Source organism: Jatropha curcas, chromosome 3 (genome assembly GCF_041381405.1).
Source record: "Jatropha curcas cultivar XTBG-Jc1 chromosome 3, XTBG_Jcur_1.0, whole genome shotgun sequence".
Lineage (NCBI taxonomy): Eukaryota > Viridiplantae > Streptophyta > Magnoliopsida > Malpighiales > Euphorbiaceae > Jatropha > Jatropha curcas.
The window spans coordinates 7,198,946-7,218,109 of record NC_143153.1 but is presented as its reverse complement, the minus strand read 5'-3'; the positions used below and the strand labels follow the sequence as shown (position 1 = coordinate 7,218,109).

Sequence of the window (19,164 nt, the reverse complement as noted above, 5' to 3'; positions counted from 1 at the left end):
AATTAAAATTTTCTAAAAAAAAAATGTTAGATAAAGAAAACGCATTGAACTTTCTCTTTGTTTTAATTATATATGTAATACAATAATAAAATAACTACTTCAAAATTCAAATAACACAACAATAACTCGCTTGCCTGTATAAATCCATTGTCATTATATCCGCTTGAATCCAAAATCTCAATAAAAATATGTAAATAAATAAAAATAAATAAATACATGCAAATAATAGTAAGAGAGCTAAATCATAAATTAATTGAAATCTGCTATATATAATTTTTTTTCTTCATTTATTGATAGATAAATTTTCATGATACGTAATATGGTTCTAGATGTATCTCGTTCTCATCTATTATATAAAAAATCACATTTAAAAATTGGAAAACATGGAAGTCTATGCATCACGTGACCGAACTATATGATAGACGTTATTCTCTCATTTTATCTTCATACATTTTCTTTTCACGGGTGTGATTGTTGTTACTTGTATCCAACTTTGTATGAACTTACATTCATCTTAACATACATTCGCATCTTTGCAACTTTTATGTGATGGACATGCTGGATATTTGATTTCTAGCATTCCTCCCATGTAACAAGATTTAAATAAATTTTGTTCTTCAAAACTTATTCTGAATACAAAAGTTAGATTATAAAATTGTCCAAATTGAATAATGGATGCATGATAAAATAAGTTTCTACTATTTATGTGGATCTAATTTGCTAAATGGTTGGTTAACCATGCTGTAGTGGTGGTAATGCTATTTTCTTTTGACAGTTGCTATCATAATCAATCATTGTACACATTCTCTTTCATCAAAGTAGGGTCAAAATGCATCTTCAACAATAAATAATCTTCCTGTGGATAGTGGAACTTTTAGATTTAAGTTTATCGATCTTCTATTATATTTAGGGGTTATTTGGTATGGTTTCTGTTTCTAATTTTTTTTTAATTACAGTAAAATTATTTTTTTAATCTTTTAAGAAAAATAAAATGATTTTTTTCCACAGTGATGACAAAAAATATTGTTGTTTCAATAAAAATTTATATTTTCATTAATTTAGTTTATAGATAAAATCGTAGACTTAGACAAGTTAATCTTTTATCATTTGGTTTTTGAACACCTAACAACGGAGTCAAATCCTAAAAAAAAAAAAAAAAGAAGAAGAAAAGATAGGATGTCTTTTTCTTGCTCAACTGGGTGTGGAAAATTTTGTATTAGGTGTCGGCAAGGCAAATAAACAGGAATTCAACTGGGCCCATCATCCAAAATCAAGTACTGAGAGAAAAATTTGTTTCCTTCTCTCGTTTGAACAGAATCATGGAAGGGAGGTCCATTAATGAAGTTATCTAGTTATGTTTGAAAACAACTTGGGAATAAACTAATCCACTTTGAAAACAAGCTACCGAAATGTTATATTTCACAGAAACATCAATCTTTTCTATCAAAAGTTACATTTTGTTTTTTTTTTTTCATGAAAGACACCAGATTTCCTGGCAGGTATAAAGGCATACGTCAATAACATTGAACAATCACATGCTAAACTCCATTAAACCTTAGTTTCAAACTAATTGAATAACTTATATTTTACTATACCAAAGCGTTTCCTCAACTCCACAACTATAGCATGATGCAACAATATTTTCTGTTCCCTCCTTCCATACAGACAAGTGAATTTCAGCATCAACAATGAAGAACTGCAACTCCAACAGAGTAGAGCAACATGGGGTCCAATTCGGATCACAAATGGATATATAGATTATGCTTCTGTGTAACCTGATCACATGGACAGCTCCTTCTGCCTAAGAACTTGGTTCTTGGTGTTTTAACTCTTCTGATGAACTGCAATTTGGTGGATATCCATCTCCTTCAACATTATCGATCGACCACATGAATCACATGGGGCTGTTCTAGACCCACAAATACTTTCATGCTCGGACAATCCTCTTAATCGGTCCCTTGCATCCATAGCTGAACTCCCAGCTTGAACCATGTCACCACAAAACCGGCACGTGATGAGGCGCAGGGGACAAGCTGAAGTTTGGTGTTGTACCTGCCACAGACAAACAAGCAAATATATATAATTTTGTTCCCTAACTGATTAAAATGGCTAGTGATGTTCATCAAATTGCATAAATACACAAATTATAAGATTTTCTTTATTTTTTTCTTTTAATTCTCAATTATTTTTGGAAAACTTTTAAGCAAACTCCTCTTTTAAGATGCCATATAAAATCCTCACTTGGAGGAAGAGGGAATCCCCAACCCTGACAAAATTTTTCATCATTTGTGACTTCAAATGGTCAAATATCAATCAATTTCAGACTTTCTACCTTCATAATCCATAGTAAACCCTAAATATCATCTGAAGAAATGGTCAATGGTTATATCTCAGAAAATCAATTGGGCAAACATTTGCATTATTGCAATGTTCAATCAAATGGGCCAGAAGCATCCAAGGATTTTAGGTGGCATAATGCACGAATAAAGTATCAATAGCAATGCAGTAACAGTCATTTAAACATTAAATAAGAAGAACAAGGGTTTCACTTGCTTACCATCTGTTCTTTCTCAAGGACTACACCGCAAGGGCACTGAAGGGGTTCATGAAAAACTTTCATGTGCTTCTCCATTTCTCCCCTTTGAAAACCTTGCCCACATTTCTCACAGTGCACATGGTTCTGGGCCTCCTCAATCCGCAGAACAATTTCACAACCAACGTGCTGACAAACGATATTATGTCTACTACAATATGCTTCGTGCAGTGCTATACTTCTAGTGGGTATAAAATGCTTGCAATTCCGACACTCCACAGTATCAATTTCTATAGATGATGAAGATCCAGCTTGCTGACCCATCTTAATATTATTATTATCTTGAACACTCACCAAAACCTTGTACTTTGTGGTTCCCTTGAAACCATATACCCCAATGCTGTAAGTACCCACCCCCAAGTTCTTATCCTTAGAACTAAGGATCAAAACCTTTGAACCCACATCATGAGAAGACCATTCGTGTTGATGTCGGGTTGGAAATATGAGAGGATGCTTGGATATGTAAAGATCAGTATCACCACTACCAGTTTCTGCATCTATTTTTACTTCAACTCTGACATCAGCAGAAGCAATTTTTTCCCAAGTATCATTGTCAATAGAAAACTTGTAATAATTATACATCCCTTCTTCAACAATTCCAGATTCTGACATTCCCAAGTTTAGTGGCTTCAGTACATGTTGATTTGTGCTCTCTGAAGCTGAATCTGGACCAACTATATCAACCTCAACATCTGTTTCCAAGACAGACACACTAGAGGAAGGTTTTAACTCTAGAACTCTTAACTTGTATGTTAATATCCCATGGTTGACAGTGATCACCTCACCCTGAGAAAGGGTGGCATGCTGCCGAAGGGTAGTTTCAAGGACAGCTTTGTGATTGGGGATGTCTGAAAAGCCAACAACCTCAGGTTGAAGCTTTGCATAAGTTCCTTTAGGCAGCCAGACATAACGGAGTTCAATCAGAGGAGACTTTGGAGCTTCTACAGGAAACAGGTTACTCCATACATGGGGAGGAAGCCCAACAAAACCTTCCTCTGCAGTGAACTCGAGAACACCCGAGTGTGTTGTCTGCTGCTTTGAGTCTGCAATCTTCATGTTGGAAGGACCTTCTTGATGAATCACTGATAATTGGAAATATATTGGCCCTTTGTCAAAAGCACCTTTATCAGACAATTCTGTGAAACAGGAAGGTGGCAATCTAATCTTGTCTCCATTACCCTGGAAAGATACAGCTTCCAAGATACGAGAAAACATTATTCCTCTCCCAGCAAGCAAATTGTCTTGCATTTGCTCATCAGCCTGCAAAGAAAACCAAATTATATTAGGAAACATGAAGCATGAAGATCTCTTTGCGCACCTTATAATTATAGGCACAAAACATTTTATTTGAAGGTAGTCTAAGTTACATGTATTTGCAGTGTCAAAAAAAACCGAAACAGACCACCAGGTTGGAATTAAATTAGGCATCAGTTTGATTTTTAACTTAATTTTCATTTTCCCTTTTTCTAATGTACAAATTAGTAATGTAGAGTTCTATTTTAGTATTGTTTTGTCAAATTTTTTACCAAGGAAACATACGAAATTGTTAACTTATTTGGTTTTATAAGATATTTGGCATAGGAGAAGCATCTAACAAAGACACTAAAGATACATAACGAAGAGTCTGATTCAAGAATCTTTCACTACAGGCAATAATATAATGTCAGTAACTCACAGGGTTATATACATAAATATACAAATTCAATATATCATAAGTTGATGATATTCTATGGAAAGAGGAAAAGGCACACTAGTTGAACAAGTAATTGATATTCCCTTTCTATATTATTACAATAGAAGGAAGCAGAATTATTTGTATTGAAGTAACTCTAGTAACTACAACTTTTCCCACATCAGTAGTTAACAAAAATTTAGAATAAACTCTATCATTCTCTTAGATGAATAAACAATGGGAAGAAGTTAGAATGGAGAAGGAAAATTTATTAATCTGATTGGTCAAATTGGGAGGATTAGAAGAGGATCGCGGATTAGTAAAACCAGGTCCAAGACTGTATAATTCCTTGCTCTATTTTTCTTCCCATTTTAAATATTAAAATTTCTTTTACCAGCTTTAAAGAAGTAGAATTAGCTTTTCTTTTCAATTCATTTCTTAGAACTACTTCCTTAGTTGTTTGCAATCAAAATTTGATGTTCAAAATTGTCAATAAATCTCGTCATCATTTACAAGTTAAATCCTTGTTTTAAATAAGGTATTGATTAGTTTTTCAACTTTTCGACACAGAAGTTAAAACGCCATTATCAATTACCTAAATGTGATCATAAACAACAACCCTAAATCAGAAGACTTATCAATTTACATCCTAATAGGAAATGTAGAACAATCAGTTAAGCAAAATTAACATCAAAACAACTATCAAAATAAAATATGAAAAAAAGTAAAATTAATCAGGTGGAAAAAAATAAGGATTCAAATTTAAAGTAATCAGAAAATATGTAAGTAGGAGAAATACCTTGAGTTGGGCTTCGATAGCATCAAGTCTTCGAGATCTTTGCGCAGCTTCAATGGCCTCTCTTTGCTTTTTTGCCTCTTCTTTTACTTTTTTCTCTCTTTCCAGTTTCAATCTCGCTCTCTCCTTCCTCTCCTTTTGCTCCTTCTCAAGCTTCTCTCTCGCCCTTCTCAGTTCAAAATCCATCGTTTTATTTCTTTCTCTGTGCAAATAGCAATCCGAATTTGGGTTCCAATGCACCTGTTTATATAAGTTTTTTTGTCCGTAGGTTGATGATGGTGGCTTTTGCGTGAGGTAATGAATGAGGTCGCAGAGAAGATGGACTTGGGAATTTTCCAAATAACAGGAATCGCATGGAGAGGAGGACAGATGGAGTTGGAATCTTTAATTCTACTTTTTGCTTGGATTTGGATTTCCAATTCCAGAAGAATCTGGGCCTTTCTTCTTCTTACTTCTTCATATTAAGGTGCCTACCATGGCCCACAAGCGAGCGGATGATTGGCGAATAGGCCCAATTAAACTATCAAGGATCTTGTTTTTCCTTTTTGCCGCTTGAGAATGGGAAAGTTTGGATGAGAGAATTTGGTAGGCTCGGACCTAGCATATTTTAGGGACTACGAAATAATTTATATAACAGTGAGAATGAATTAATGCATTTTATAAAATGTCAGGAATTTAGAACTAATTTTTTCATATATAAATTCATTCTTATATTGTCTAGACTTAATTATAAATTTAGGGCTTGAACTTCTCAAAAATTTCTATTTAAAATGTTTGAATAGAAAATATTTGCAATTAAATTTTTAAATCAATATAATTTGCAATAAGGTGTCTTCATTTTATGTGATTTGTTGGAAATACGAACAGAACTTATGAGATTTATTTAATATTAAAAAAAAATAATTGGATAAAACGAGTAAAGTCTTAATGATTTGACAAAAAATTAATGGACAAAATTGCCCTTAGACCCTCACCCACCGCTTTCACCGCCACCAGTCCCTTGATTCTTCTTCTTCCACTCAAAATAACCCTCTATTCCATACCCCACAAGCAAATTCAAAATGTGACATCGCCACCAGCCATCCACACTCTAGCATCTTCTTTTACAACCCCAGGCACGTCAATCCTTAGAAATAGACCACCATCACTTGTTGTTATCGCTTCAAATGCTTCCTTCGATCCCTTCCTTACATATGGATTATCCTTTATTGTTTGACAAGACTCATCTCTGTCATGATCAATCAGAAACGTGTTTAAGCAACAATTCCCCAAAAATGCCATTTGTAAGTAAATTAACGAGGGAACAGAAATAAACCCAATGAATTTAAATATTACACGTTCTAACGGTTATTAAATATGACCATAGTTTCATTTCTGTTTTAAAATCGCCTGGAAAGAAGAAATCGAAATTTAATTGATTTCAGACGACTTTTAAAATGATTTTAAAATTATTGGTTTTGATTTGAAATCGAAATTAAATAAGTAGATAATTTTTTACAAATTTTTTATTTTTTTAGTTTTATATTTTAAATAATAATAATAATAATAATAATAATAATAATAATAATAATAATATTGAAAAAGATGAAATCGGTTTAATAAAAAGTGTTGAAAAATGTATTTACAAAATTATAATAAAACAACAAACAATAGAAGGAGTTTCTTTTAAAGTATTTTTTTATGATTTCAAATTAAAAATAAAAAACAAAACCTGAACTATAAATATATAATTTTGATTGCTGTTTGAAATCGGAAACTATTGAACTATGATTTAGTGCCGATTTTAATTTATTTAATTTCGAATCAATTTTAATTTGAAATCAAATTAAGCATTAGCTTTTTATGTTTTTTATATTATAAAATTTTCTTTCATGATAATAAACAATTATTATGAATGATAATCATCTGATTATGAAAATCCTAATTTAGAAAGATATGTTACAATACATATTAATAGCATAGTTGAATAATAATAAATATCAATTTTATCATAATTTTAATTGGAACAGATATGTCACAATATTATTATAATTATAATTTTTTACTAATAAATATTAATAGGATAATTAAATAACAATTAATATCAATATTGTAATTGAGTAAAATAGATATTAACTAACATATATTAAAAAAAAAAACAGTTCACATAGCTATATAACAAATTTTTTTTTAATACATGCCCTTGTACTAATGATCTGAAAATTTAAACTTTTAATACAATAATCAAAATAATAAATAGAGTTGACGGACAAAAAAAAAGTTATCTATTTCTAAAATCCATAATTATATAAACAGTATTTTAAAATAATATTACTATTTAATCCTTTTATTTCTATAAATAGTCAAAGATCATTATGCTTAAATAAAAGGACTGATAAATATTTACTCATGTTTCAACTGTCAAAATGAAAGTTGATATTTTTATGTGGCGTTGCAGTGCTTATCCATTGTCTCCTGAGAAACAAGTGATGAGATAGAGAGCTTGGTATGGTGTGCCAGTGACTCAGCCACCAATTATTGAACGCTAAATTATTGAGATTGTAGGACCATGCCTTAAGGTAACTATCTGAAAAAAAAAACAAACAAAGGCCAAAATTTAGAATTTGCCCCTTTTGGGGCCTGAAGGTTGGCCTATAAAAGCTCAGACACTCGATTCTGTCTAAAAAGAAAACATCAATTAGTCATTAAAGAAGACAGACATGGCAAAAGCAGAGCCGAGTAGCAGAGAGAAAAGGTGGTCTCTCAAGGGAATGACTGCTCTTGTCACTGGAGGAACCAAAGGCATAGGGTATATCTAACTTATTCTTTCATTTTCCTCCCTTCTTTCATTTCATGCTTATATATATTAATGTTCTTTGGAGTACTTCAGACATGCTATAGTGGAAGAATTAGCAGAATTTGGGGCAGCTGTGCACACATGTTCTCGCAACCAGAAAGAGCTTGATCAGTGTTTACAAAAATGGCAAAGCAAAGGCTTCAAAGTAACTGGATCTGTTTGCGACGTATCAATTCGAGCCCAAAGGGGAAAGCTTATAGAGACAGTTTCCTCCATCTTTGATCGAAAGCTGAACATTCTTGTAAGTTCTCCTTTTTCTTCCTTGCGTTCCTTTCTTATGCAGCTATTGAAATTGGAACTCAAAGTCGTAAATATGGTTAATTAGGTCAACAACGCAGCGACAAATACATTTAAAGAAGCCTTAAAGGATACTGCTGAAGACATTTCGACTGTTATGAGTACAAATTTTGAGTCTGCATATCATCTAAGCCAGCTTTCACATCCTCTCTTAAAGGCATCACAAAATGGTAGTATTGTAAATATCTCTTCCATTGCAACCATAATTGCTGTCCCTCGTTGTGCTGTCCATGCTGCATCCAAAGGTATGATACACATATCTTATGCTTCTTTTGCCTTTTTACTTTCAAATTGGCAAACAGGGACACTGTTTTTAGGACCGGGTTAGATGTTTTATTACATTTTGAATTGATAAAATTAGTTATATACATATGATTAGTGTACATTTTTTTTAATAATATTTAGTTTGCTTTTTGAATTTGATCAGTATGCAATTTTTCTAAAACTGAACTTTTAGATCGATTTGGACTTGAATTTTCAATTACAATAATTTTTTCACTGAATAAGCCGAAAGAAAATTAGGTCAGTAATTTCTTTATTTTCTGTTTTCACAAGAATTTATTAATAAAAAAAATAAACCAAGAAAGCGTTTGATTTAACCGATTCATCTAACCAAAAGTTAATGCTGATTATCTAAATTGCATTGTTTTGTATTTATATCATATTTGGACGGTACTAAAAATAATTACAACCAAAATTATCTTTTTACAATTAATATTTTTAAGTCATCATTTTATTTATAAATTTATAAAAATAATTAATATTAACATTTTTTATTAATTTGAATCTTTTTTATATAATATTGTAAAAAAGAGAAAATAATGCATTAACCTTAAAAAGAATAAAATATATATGTACATGACACATAATTTTATAATTATACATTTTACAGTTGTTTTATATTAATTGTACAGTAATTATTTATAAAATTTTATCATATAACCAAACAATTAAATCAAGCACATCTTTAATTTTACTGATTGAAAATTTTGTTAAAAAATTGACTATTTGCTGTTTTGAAAAAAAAAGAGAAAGACATACCTTTACTTTGGATGAGTATACATTTTTTGAAGTAAGGAAAATAACTATGGAAAATTATATATATCTAGAAAAATGTAGTTTTCTTTGTTTGGAAAGAAGAGAAATTAGAATACTGAAAGAAGTAGGGTGCGTTCACTTCTAGAAAACTGGAGTAATTTTCTATAAAAGTTTTCCAAAAAAATTAAAAAACAGAATTTTGTGTTCAAATCATTCAGTTTTCTATATGAAAAACTACAAAACAAGTTTCCAAATTTTCAAAATTTAACTAAGATTTGGAAAACAGTTTTAAGTTGTTTTATACAGTTTTCCTTTATAATAAAAAACATGCTTTCTAATTGTTTTTCATTTTTATAAAATGATATTTTCATAATTGAAGTTATAATATCTATAAATAATTTTTTCTATAAAATATTTAAATAACATAAACAATTATGTTATGCTTTAATATATAATTAACTTTATTATTATAAATATATTATATCCTTTATTTTTTAAAAAATTTACAAAATGATAAAAAATGAAAGTTCTGAGAGTTTTGAATAATATTTGTGAAGTTTTTAAATTAAAATATAATTTTTATATTATTATCAAGTAAACGTATTTTCCATTTTCTGTTTTCTAATTTTCCTTTTTTAAGAAAAACTGTCTTTTATAAAACAGAAAACTATATTCTGTAGATAAATACACCCGTAATATTTTAATTATTTTTCACTTAGGTCCACTTATTTTCAGTCTCTCCAATTTGGAGGAAAACAATGGAGAAAGTTGGAATTTCATTCATTTTATTAAATTATCCAAATACCCCAAATTAAAACAAACTTTAATCCTGTCAAATACTCCATTATTTAAGTGATGATATTATTGTAAATTTTCAATAATAATATTTTCTTTCTTCTGAAATTTTGCTTTTTCCAAACAAAAGAAAATAAATTAATTTTCTTTCATTTATTATATCACAAGACAAGAACAAAAAATAATTATGAAAAAAAAAAACGACAGTTCTTCATTATTTTCCTCTGTTATTTTTCTTCCTTCAATTTTTTCCTCCCTCTCCTTTCCAAACAAAGTGTTAATTCTTTTACTGAAAGTTTTGTTAAATTTCATGTATTTGCTATTAGAAAACAATAACAGTTAGTTTTTTGCTGCTGAGATGTTGATTTGATAACTTGGGAAGATGGATGATTTGCAGGAGCAATGCAGCAAATTACAAAAAATTTGGCATGTGAATGGGCAAAGGACATGATTCGAGTTAATGCAATTTTACCAGGATTAGTAGATACCCCTCTCTTAGATTATGCAAAGGTTTTTCTTTTAATCTTTTGTAATTAATTAAATATTTAACAAATCAAAAAGTAAATTTTTTTCTCAATTGTGATTAATCAAAGTAAAATACTTCTACATATAAATATTGAATCAATTAATATTTTTATCTTTTATAGAAAATTTCGGGAAGTTCTGAAGATATGGAGTGTTTAACTCGTGCTATCCCCCTCTCCCGAGAAGGAAAACCTGAAGAGATAGCATCAGTGGTGGCGTTCCTTTGTTTTCCGGCTTCTTCATACATCACTGGCCAAAATATAATTGTTGATGGAGGATGTACTGTGAATGGCTTCTAAGTTTTTCCCAAACAATAAAAATAAAATAAATGTTTTGTTTTATTCTGAATTAGACTATATATATATATTTACTTTAGTAATTGAATACATTTAAATAAAATTTCAATTCGCTGAGAAACCAGATGTAATGTCTTTATTTTATTATTAAACGTGTTACCGCACTTGTCGCGTGAATATTTAAATTTTTTTGAATAAGTATGGCTAATGAATTATTTTCTTTTTTGAGAAACTATTGAGGGGCAACTTCTCAAATAATATTTATAATCCTCTGTGTGCACAAAATCAAGTAACCTTTTATTCTTATCCATTTTGGCCCTAGGGAAGAAGAAAAAATAGTGCTTGTTTGTTAATTAAAAAAAATTAATAGATTTTCAAGCTCCTAATATTTGATTGGCTTTAGGATAAATTCCCATGATTTAGCTTCCCATTCGAATTTTGTACCCCTTCGTTTTCTTTAAAATAGAATTTCTATATACTGTAAAAAAAAAAAAAAAAAAAAATCTATAATCTATAACACATATATATGAGGAGAAATAATGAAATTTTCTAAAATGTCCATAGTGAAATTTTATATATTCAACAATATCTTTAGTTATGTCCAATTAAAATATTTTAATTTAAAATATAAATAATAGCAAACTCTGCCGAATTTTTGGTATAATTTTTAGGAGAATAACTCTAGCTATAGGAATTAGAATTTTATAAATAAATAAGAAATCATTTATGTTATTAACAACATTACTCTTTATCTTCATTATTTCTTCTACATGGCACGGGTATCTCCTAAATTTTTCAGAAAAAGAATGTCAATTTAACTATGTTATCACCAATGGTTTACTAAATTCACCATTGCACTGTTATTTTTCAAATTCATTGTAATTTATTTATTTTCAAGTAAGTTTTTTATATATAGATACTTGGTTGTGCATTGATGAATGACGTGAATGTTTAATGTATCCTTGTAATGTGATTAGTGTGCGAGAGTTGGGAAAACGTGGATCACCTGAAGTTTCTTGTGACACGAGTATGGTGAAAATTTCGTCAATAGCGCCCCCTATGCACTTTGAAACTCGACACGTGTCATGGAAGATGTTTTATTTAAGGAAAATGTTTTATAAAAGAGATTTCTATTTGAACGACTATGATGTTACTTGGAATAGGTGTGAGCATCCGAAGTGCATAATATTAGTAATTAAAATACGTTTTAGGATGAGTATGGTCCTGTTAAGGTGATTCCACTTACTAACAACCACTTGGTATACGTTATGATTATTATTACTTATGGATACTATGTTTGATATTGCGTGAATGACGAATACTCAATTAAAAGATTTTAAGATTATATTGCTTGAACGCCTGAGTTATTATCCATTGAGTTTTATACTCACCCCACTCCCTTTAATTTTTCAGGAACCGTGTCTTTGTTCTCGCATCTATTTAGAGCTTTTTTTTCTTCCTTTCTCACTCAGCTAATTAAAGTAATGACAAGACATTGAATATCAATCTCTATTTACCTAAGCTTCCCAAAATTGTATAAATATTAGATATTCGCAATTACAATAGTAGTGTTATATATGTAATGCTAACAATAATTACAAGTTATGTGAATTTTATTTTGATAGAATGGATTATGTGAATGAATGTATGAGCTAAATATTGACTAGAGCCCAATGAATGACTTTATGAATATACATTGTGAATGCGCATGCTATAGAACCGAGAAAATTGAATAAATGATAAATGATGAATATGTAGGGGTGTGCACGGGACTGCGCGGAAATTTCGACCCATTCTCAAAAACCATCGCAAATTTTTCATTTCGAGAAAAATCCGATATTGATTTTAGAATCCCATCCCTAATTCTGTCCTGAAAGTATTTATTGGATGAGACTGATTCTTTGATTAAAACCAATCTAAGTTCTGTCTCATTCCGTTCCACCCGAAAATCAGGAATTCTCGTTACTTTTTTCTTTAAAACTCTAGTTATCTTTTTTTATGAATTTCAAATTATGCCCCTAAAAATCATTTCATCTTTTTTAATTTAGTTTTTTTTATGATACCAATTACTACTAAAGTAATAATAATACAAAAAATAATATGCATTTTTTTAAATATAAAATAAATCAAGTAAAAAACATAATTTTCAATATAGATTTTTTTCTGTTATTCCAATCTATGTTCACTAAATGTTTTTAATAAACTTTTTTCTATTAAATAAAAAAATGAAAAGATTAATCAATACAAGAAAAAATAGTAACTTTAATTAATATGATTGTTAGATTATTGGTTATGCTTAATGCTATCATTATTTATTTTTCAAATGATATCTAAGATTAAATTACGTAATATCGTATTTAAATCGGCTTAAAGATAACAGTGAAAAAAATAATAACAAGTTAAAATTTATAAAATACATATAAAGTTAAATTGTATATAATTTTTGCATTATTTTATTTTATTATATTTAATACTTTTATTAACTAGAAAATAACTATTTAAAAATCTTCTATTATAATTTTAGAAATCATTAATGATTGAATTAATCATTTAAATTATATATTTCTTTTAAACTCAAACCTATATAGATGAATTTTATTTGAATGTAATCGATGAATATAATAATTTTTTTATCTTTTTTTGATGAAAAATAATTTAATAAGACTATGAAAAATCCCGATTGATTCCCGACTCGATCCATTTCGTCATGTCCCATAGACTCGAATTTCATCCCGTTCTGTCTCAAAAAAGGGATGGGATGGGACAAGATTACATATCTATTGGGTCGAGATTGAGACTTTATTTTTTACGTTCTGATATTTTAGGATGGGATTGAAAATCATAAATTTTCGTACCAACCCGATCCATGTACACCCATGTGAAATGTATATTCGTATCTGAATTAGGGCCACATAAATGATTTGGATAGTTATCATTGAATTGGGCTATTCAAGTGAATATTCTTATTGGACTTGTCTTTCCGGGTAATCTTTGTGGGTTTATTGAATGGCAAACGGTGTTTTAGACTTATTATAGGTTGTAGATTACATGGCCTGAGTGCTGATCCGATCCATGAAAACAGATCGTGACACCTATTTATAACAATAATAATACATATGGATTTCTTCGAGTATACTTAGTGAAATTTAAAATATTATATAATATCCTTAGTCATGACCTATTAAAAGATTCAAGTTAATGTCAAATTCAAATTTAAAAATATTAATGATATTTGATTAATTGTAATATTTGATATGATTTATCTAAAAAATTAATAATTTATGATTATACAATAATAAATATCCTATAAATATTTAAAAATTAATCTAATATTAATTAATATTTAAAAAATAAACCCAAGCATATATATGTGTATATCTATAAATTGATTTAAAGAGTTGTATAAATATTACAAGTCTAATTAACAATTGAACTGAACTATATATAAATATAAAATTTTGACTATAATTATTAATTAACTATTATATTTACATTAATATAAATATGAAATCATGTTTTAATATTATAGAATCTAAATAATACAAGAGAAAAATTATAACCAATACTCAATATTACATAGAAATAATAAACGAGTAAGAAGAACCTGAAAAAAGCAATCCGAAAATGAGAATATAACATCAAAGAAAAGTAGGCTAACTCCATTAAAAATGTGACATTTACAGATATATAAATTAACAAAATCACAGCTACAATTAAAAGCACATAAATAAATAAAACAAAGTCATTGCTCATGTTTCTCATCTAATATTCTTCCAATATTATCTAATGCGTCTTTAGCTGCTCTATTATGAGCAATTTCTTTCTTAAGTCCATATGTTCCTCTTCCTATAAGTTGATCATTTATCAACACATCGAAAGCCATGCTTTCTCTCCACGAATCCACAAATTTTACTTTCAGATTTCTCTTTTGACATACCTCATAAAGTTCAGTAACTGGATGTACTTTGAGGGTTTCTTGGTTAATTATGGGTTCCAACAAATCCTTGAACACCTGATGCCAATAAAAATTATTGCATTTTTCAATATTTTCTGGAGATTATTACTATAATGACAATCATGAAAGTAGGTAATACCAATTTTGCAACTATGTATTCTTTTTTTTTAATATTAGGAAAAGTGGATTCGAATCTGAATCTATTGTTAGGTCACGTATGCACTTACGATTAGGCTATACCTTAGTGTGCCAACTATGTAATTCTACCATTACCATTTTCTCGCACAAAAACTACTGATCTTAATTATAAACTAGGTAGAGAAAAATATGACAATATAATATAAAATTGGACAATGTGAAAGGAGATGGAATACCTTCCAAGTGGTATCAACTGAAGAGTTACTATCAATGAAGACAGCTCCAATTACTGATTCAACAATATCAGCAAGAACTTTTGGTACATCAACTAATCCATGGGAGTGCAGTGGATAGTCTAAGATTGCTTGTGAAAATTCACGGATCTATTTTTGTTTTTATAACAATATATAAATTAAAGAAAAAGTCAATAATGATTCTTTCATAATAGTATCAAAATCCATAAGCATAATCAACTAGCCAAACAAATTACAACCTTAATTTCTCATAATTATTTGCATTTAATTCATCTTAAATATGGTATTTTTTGTTCATTTTAGGACCGTTTAATAATTTTAGATATATACTAGTTTTTTTCTTTTAATATATAAAGTAAAGTGCGCTTTCGGAAATTGAACTTGTGTTCTCACCTTTACGTGAATTGAAATAACTAACCACCTTAACCAACACCTTGTTGATATGTAAGTTTTTATCTATAGATAATAATTTTGACTATTATATAATATTATAAATCTCATATATTTTTAAAAATGTGAAAGCACAATGATATTTTAAAATAATAAAACTTCTCTATTAATAAAAAGACATTCTTTTCGTTTAAAGGTTCATAAACAATTGAACCCATGACCTCAACCATAGTGATCAGCCTCACAAGTGCTCTTTGCAAGAGCGCTATCTGCATTCGGGTCTTTGTTTAGATGAGTTTTATAAGAATTATTGGATTTATAGTAATGAGAATACTTACTACTTCTAAATTAGGTTAATAATATATTAGTACTATTATTATTTATTTAAATTTTACTATTAAATATATAATTAATTATATTTTTTAAAACATGCTTTCACTTTAATATTTTCAAGAATATAAATTCAAAACATAAATTCTCCAAACTAAAAACCTAGATTTTTTTTTTTGAAAAATATTATTTTTTCCTTAATATTATAATAAGCTAACTATAGAAAAATAATCTCAATATTATCATTATTAAAATGGTATGATCTTACTTAAATATTTTGTAATTTAACTTACTTAACATACTATTATGTACATTGAAAATTAATTTTATACACCTTTTACTTTAATTTAATTTAAAGTATTTTCTTTAAAATAATTTTTTAGCATTTTAAGTCACCTTTACTTAATTTAAAATATTACAATATATCAAAGTTATAGAATATGGTTAAGATTATTAAAATAAATAAAATAATAATTTATATAGAGAGAAAGATAGATTTCTGTAAATTAAAAAAATGTATCCAAGAAAGAATTTAAAAATAAATACAATTAAGATATGTGATATGTAACCTTTTTAAAAAAAGATTTAAAAAGAAATTTCTTTTAAAGGCTAAAACAAATTTAGAAAGAAAAAAAAAACATATATATATATAATTGTTCATGTTTACACGCCCTAGTAAGTTAGTATGCCAAATGGCACACAAACACAAAATTTCAAAATGTGCTACGATTACAAAAACACCTTCACTAAATATTAGTATTAGAAAAGTAATAATAATAACAACAAAAAGCCTGTTCTGAGTAAAAAAAAAGGAGCTGATGTCTAAACCAAAAAATTATTCAATTATTATCTTAATTATCAATTTTAATATGTTATTTATATTCCTCGGTTTAACAAACCTTTTACAGGATTATAATTTTCTTAATTTGTTTCTATTTAGTATTTTAAGTATTTAACTAACTTTATATTTATATATTCAAACAAACACAGAACACAACAATTTCTAAGTAAATGAAAATAATAGAAAAAAAAAAGAAGATAAGGCCTTTCTAACAGAGCAGAACACGAGTCACTTACTTGTTCCTCAAGAAGAGGTTTGTTGTGACGCAAAAACCGATGCAGACCGAGTTTAACGGCCACACGTGCGAGCTTTTCTGAATCGACATTAGCTGCTCGAAGCCGGGTCAAAGCACCAGGTTGCAAATTCGGGTATTTGAAATAATGCTCCTTGGTGAATAGCAGATTGAGTACAGAATCACCCACATATTCCAATCGCTCGTATGAAAATAATCTATCTGGAAACGAAGAATCTGTAAACGCCTCTTCTAATAAATTCTTGTCTTTGAACTTGTATTTTAAAATATCTTCCACCTCTTCCAGACTCGGTAGTGATTCTACCTGCGTTGACTCGGCCGTCGATTCAAGCGATTCTTGTTCTTGTTGTTGCACCCCTTCGAGACTTGGCAGCAATTCTACCTGAGTTAACTCAGCTTTTGATTCAAGCGATTGTTGCTCTTGTTGTTGCTGGGAAGCCATGGTAATCAATAGAAAGAAAGAGAGGAAGAATGCTGGTAAGAAAAGAGAGCTTTATAATTTAATATAAATAACAATAATATTTTTTTTGAAAGAGAGAAATAAAAAAATTTATTATAGCGATATTGTGATCTTTCTATTTATGGAAATAAATTTTGACGTGAAAGAAAGTAGAAATTAAATTACTGCTGTAACTGTAGTTAAAGATGGAGGGACCAAATAAATGACTGTTGAGAGCGTTGACTAATTGGGAAATTTGAACTCTGCGTTTCACAGCTGTTTGTTGCTTGCTTGCCAAGAACAAGAAACCTACCATAAGGGCATGAAGCAGTACATGCATGTCCATGCGTCGGATGATTATTGGAATATCCACCAACTTTTATTTCACCGAAGAAATTAACTGGAAAATTCTGGTATTTTGGTTACAATATCGAAGTTTCCTATGTGCCGCCTTTGGTTTCCTCAAACTATTATTTAATTTTAAATTGTAAAAAAAGTTTATTTTTTAAAAAAATTAATTTTATAATAATTTTTGGCACTGTGATTGACTTGCTTTTGACAGTGTGTTTACAGTAAATAATTTACGCGGCGTGTTGAAGGGCGCGAAATTGAAAATACTCGTTAAAATGAAAAAATTCCTCGCACTTTTCTAACATGAACTACCATTCAAGTTAGCACATCACTTGATGTATGTGTCACTAAAATTTAGACAGTGTCTGGGGATAATAAAGGAAATTTTTATTTTGTGGGGAAGTTATGGACTTCCAAAACTTTTAATAAGTTCACTCTGATGGAAACAATAACAACGGTCTGAAGGCTAAGTAGGGGTCATTGCTAGGGAATGGGGTAAAAAAGTATTCATTTCAATTGATTTTTTTTTTTTTTTTTAAAGTGTTAAAAGAGTCGATCTCATCAAACCTCACAAAAGCTATATGCGCAATCCAATATATTGTCATTAAAGCAATTATGACAATAATATCAAGATATAATTTAAAAATAAATAAATAATAAAATGGTTGGCTTTCATTAATTATAAAATAATCAACCACAATAAATATTAATCACATTTTCACGATTAATAGGCATTACCGTAATTCCATTTTGATTTCAGAACCGTGCGGTTTTGTTATAAGATGAAATCAAAATTGAATTGATTTCATGTGATTTTTAAGACAATTTTAAAACAGTTAGTTTTCGGTTTGACGGTGAAATTAGATAATGATTTTTTAAGTTTTATTAAAATTTATATCTTGAATAAATAGTACTTCCTCCATCCAATCTGATTATTCCTTTTTTAATGTTCCAAAATCTGCAAATTTTTTAATTTATCTATTTAAATAATTAGTTTTTTCATAATAATTTTTATAATTGTTCATTAAATGAATTATTTTTATTAATATCTTAATGAGTTAAGGGTAAAACGGCTAAAAAAGGTAAAATAATTTTTATTCACTGAATTCTTAATATATGTGTTTTGTTAAACCATACAAACAAAATGAAACAAAGTAGTAATAGTAATAATAATAATAATAAATATTACTATTGAAGAAGAAGAAATCGGTTTAATAAAAAGTGTTCAAATATATTTTAAAAAATTAATTCCCTAAAAAAAATATTGAGTGTTTTATTTGAAAATATTTTTTCACGGTTTTAATCTGAAAAGAAAAACTGAACCCTAACTGTAAACATACAGTTTTTGACTACTGAAAATTTTTG

General features: G+C 28.8%; 3 protein-coding genes across 3 annotated transcripts; 1 reads left to right on the top strand and 2 right to left on the bottom strand.

The window, feature by feature from the left end:
- Positions 1 to 1,389: 1,389 nt before the first annotated feature.
- LOC105640834 (Ubiquitin fusion degradation UFD1 family protein) lies at positions 1,390 to 5,504 on the bottom strand. The gene is made up of 3 exons (XM_089719075.1): positions 5,065 to 5,504; positions 2,558 to 3,853; positions 1,390 to 2,052 (listed from the first exon to the last, which is right to left on the bottom strand). Exons 1-3 carry the CDS (start codon positions 5,245 to 5,247, stop codon positions 1,825 to 1,827), a joined length of 1,707 nt encoding a protein of 568 aa, XP_089575201.1. The 5' UTR covers positions 5,248 to 5,504; the 3' UTR covers positions 1,390 to 1,824.
- A 2,168-nt stretch (positions 5,505 to 7,672) lies between these two features.
- Positions 7,673 to 10,969, top strand: LOC105640835 (tropinone reductase homolog). The gene is made up of 5 exons (XM_012225227.4): positions 7,673 to 7,849; positions 7,931 to 8,138; positions 8,223 to 8,439; positions 10,425 to 10,537; positions 10,675 to 10,969. Exons 1-5 carry the CDS (start codon positions 7,761 to 7,763, stop codon positions 10,849 to 10,851), a joined length of 804 nt encoding a protein of 267 aa, XP_012080617.1. The 5' UTR covers positions 7,673 to 7,760; the 3' UTR covers positions 10,852 to 10,969.
- A 3,517-nt stretch (positions 10,970 to 14,486) lies between these two features.
- LOC105640908 (RNAse II-like 1) lies at positions 14,487 to 17,557 on the bottom strand. Its single transcript, XM_012225315.4, has 3 exons — positions 16,993 to 17,557; positions 15,178 to 15,324; positions 14,487 to 14,860 (listed from the first exon to the last, which is right to left on the bottom strand). The coding sequence occupies exons 1-3, from the start codon at positions 17,449 to 17,451 to the stop codon at positions 14,591 to 14,593; spliced, it is 876 nt and encodes a 291-aa protein (XP_012080705.1). The 5' UTR covers positions 17,452 to 17,557; the 3' UTR covers positions 14,487 to 14,590.
- Between the last annotated feature and the right edge of the window lie 1,607 nt (positions 17,558 to 19,164).